The sequence below is a fragment of the Condylura cristata genome, unplaced genomic scaffold, assembly GCF_000260355.1.
Source record: "Condylura cristata isolate star-nosed mole 26May11 unplaced genomic scaffold, ConCri1.0 scaffold00029, whole genome shotgun sequence".
NCBI classification, from domain to species: Eukaryota; Metazoa; Chordata; class Mammalia; order Eulipotyphla; family Talpidae; genus Condylura; species Condylura cristata.
Genome location: NW_004567130.1, coordinates 17,972,876 through 17,974,246, shown reverse-complemented (window position 1 = coordinate 17,974,246; position 1,371 = coordinate 17,972,876). Strand labels below are relative to the sequence as shown.

At 73.5% G+C, this 1,371-nt stretch overlaps 1 protein-coding gene across 1 annotated transcript in view; it reads left to right on the top strand.

Annotated features, from left to right (window-relative positions):
• SETD1B (SET domain containing 1B) overlaps window positions 1–1,371 on the top strand; it is a 13,965-nt gene that overhangs the window by 8,469 nt on the left and 4,125 nt on the right. The window contains exons 10-13 of the mRNA XM_012730848.1: window positions 1–268; window positions 384–519; window positions 622–1,092; window positions 1,284–1,358. The exon at window positions 1–268 is cut by the window's left edge and continues 1 nt beyond it. Coding sequence (XP_012586302.1) covers window positions 1–268; window positions 384–519; window positions 622–1,092; window positions 1,284–1,358 — 950 coding nt within the window. The remainder of the gene's footprint in view (window positions 269–383; window positions 520–621; window positions 1,093–1,283; window positions 1,359–1,371) is intronic.

Below are 1,371 nucleotides of genomic sequence, written 5' to 3'. Positions count from 1 at the left end.
CGACGCCAAGGGCGCGGGCGTGCGGCGGCGGCCAGGGCGGCCCCTGGAGCTGGACAGCGGCGGGGAGGAGGACGAGAAGGAGTCGCTGTCGGTGTCCTCGTCCTCGTCGGCATCCTCGTCCTCGGGCTCCGCAACGACCTCGCCCTCCTCCTCTGCCTCTGACAAGGAGGAGCGGGAGAGCACAGAGGATGAGGCGGAGGCCGGGGCGCAGGCAGAGGGGCGCCCCCAGAGCCAGGCCTCTTCGTCGACCTCGGCCACCTCGGACAAGGTGCGGGGCCGGGCCTGCGTGGGAGGGGCGGGGCTGGGGTGGGCCTAGGCGGGAGGGGCGGGGCCTATGCCGCGGGGGCGGGGCCACGCTCACCTCCGGCCCTTCCCTTGCTCAGGACGATGATGACGACGACGACGATGACGAGGACGACGAGGACGAAGACGAAGACAGCGACGACCAGGATGAGTCCGAAGACGAGGATGTGGCCCTGTCGGAAGCGAGTGAGGAGGAGGCCGGGGACTCTGACGCAGGTACGCGGCGCGGGCCGGCCTGGGGTGGGAGGGGCGCTGGGACTGGTTTGCCCTGCGGGTCCGCCGCACCCCCTGACGCCCGCCCCGCGCCTGCCCGCGCAGAGGACACGGTGAGCGTCGCCACCTCCAGGGCCCGGCCGGGGTCCTCCAGCCCGAGCTCCGAGTCTTCCGGGTTCGAGTCCAGCTCCGAGTCCTCGTCGTCCTCAGAGGACGAAGAGGATGAAGAGGAGGCCAGGGCGGCGGCAGCCGCGGAAGAGGCGGCGGCGGCGGAAAGCCTGGCCCCCACTGCCCCCGAGGACGACCACTTCGAGGAGGTTGCGGCCACCGTGGCCACAGACGATGCGCAGGAGACAGAGTCCGTGGGCATGGAGGAGGAGGCGCAGGTCGAGGACGAGGCCCCGGGGGAGCAGACCCCCGTGCCGGCAGAGCCGCTCCTGCTGCCCGCCGCGGAGGGCCGCAGGGGGCCCCCCCAGGAGCTGGGCCCACACCAGGACACCCCGCGTCCGGTGTCGCCAGGGGCTCCTGCCAGGGCCGGGGAGCCCGGGCCTGCGCCCTCGCCAGAGCCCATGCCAGGTGCGGGGCAGCCCTGGTGGGTGGGGGGCCCCTGGTGTCCTCCTCCTCTGCACAGTCGCAGGGCCTCTCTCGCGAGGGGTTAGGGGGGAAGGCACGTGGGGTGTGGGTTGGGGCCGTCCAGTGCTGGCCTCTAGTGGCCGAGCGCAAGTGGCCTGCCACCGGCTGACTGCCCTCCACCCACCTCTTTGCAGGGGAAGATCTGGGAGCCCCAGCCAGGCAGCCACAGCTGCTGCCCCTGCCGCCCCCGCGACTGTCCCGGCTGCCCAGCCCGCCCCTGGA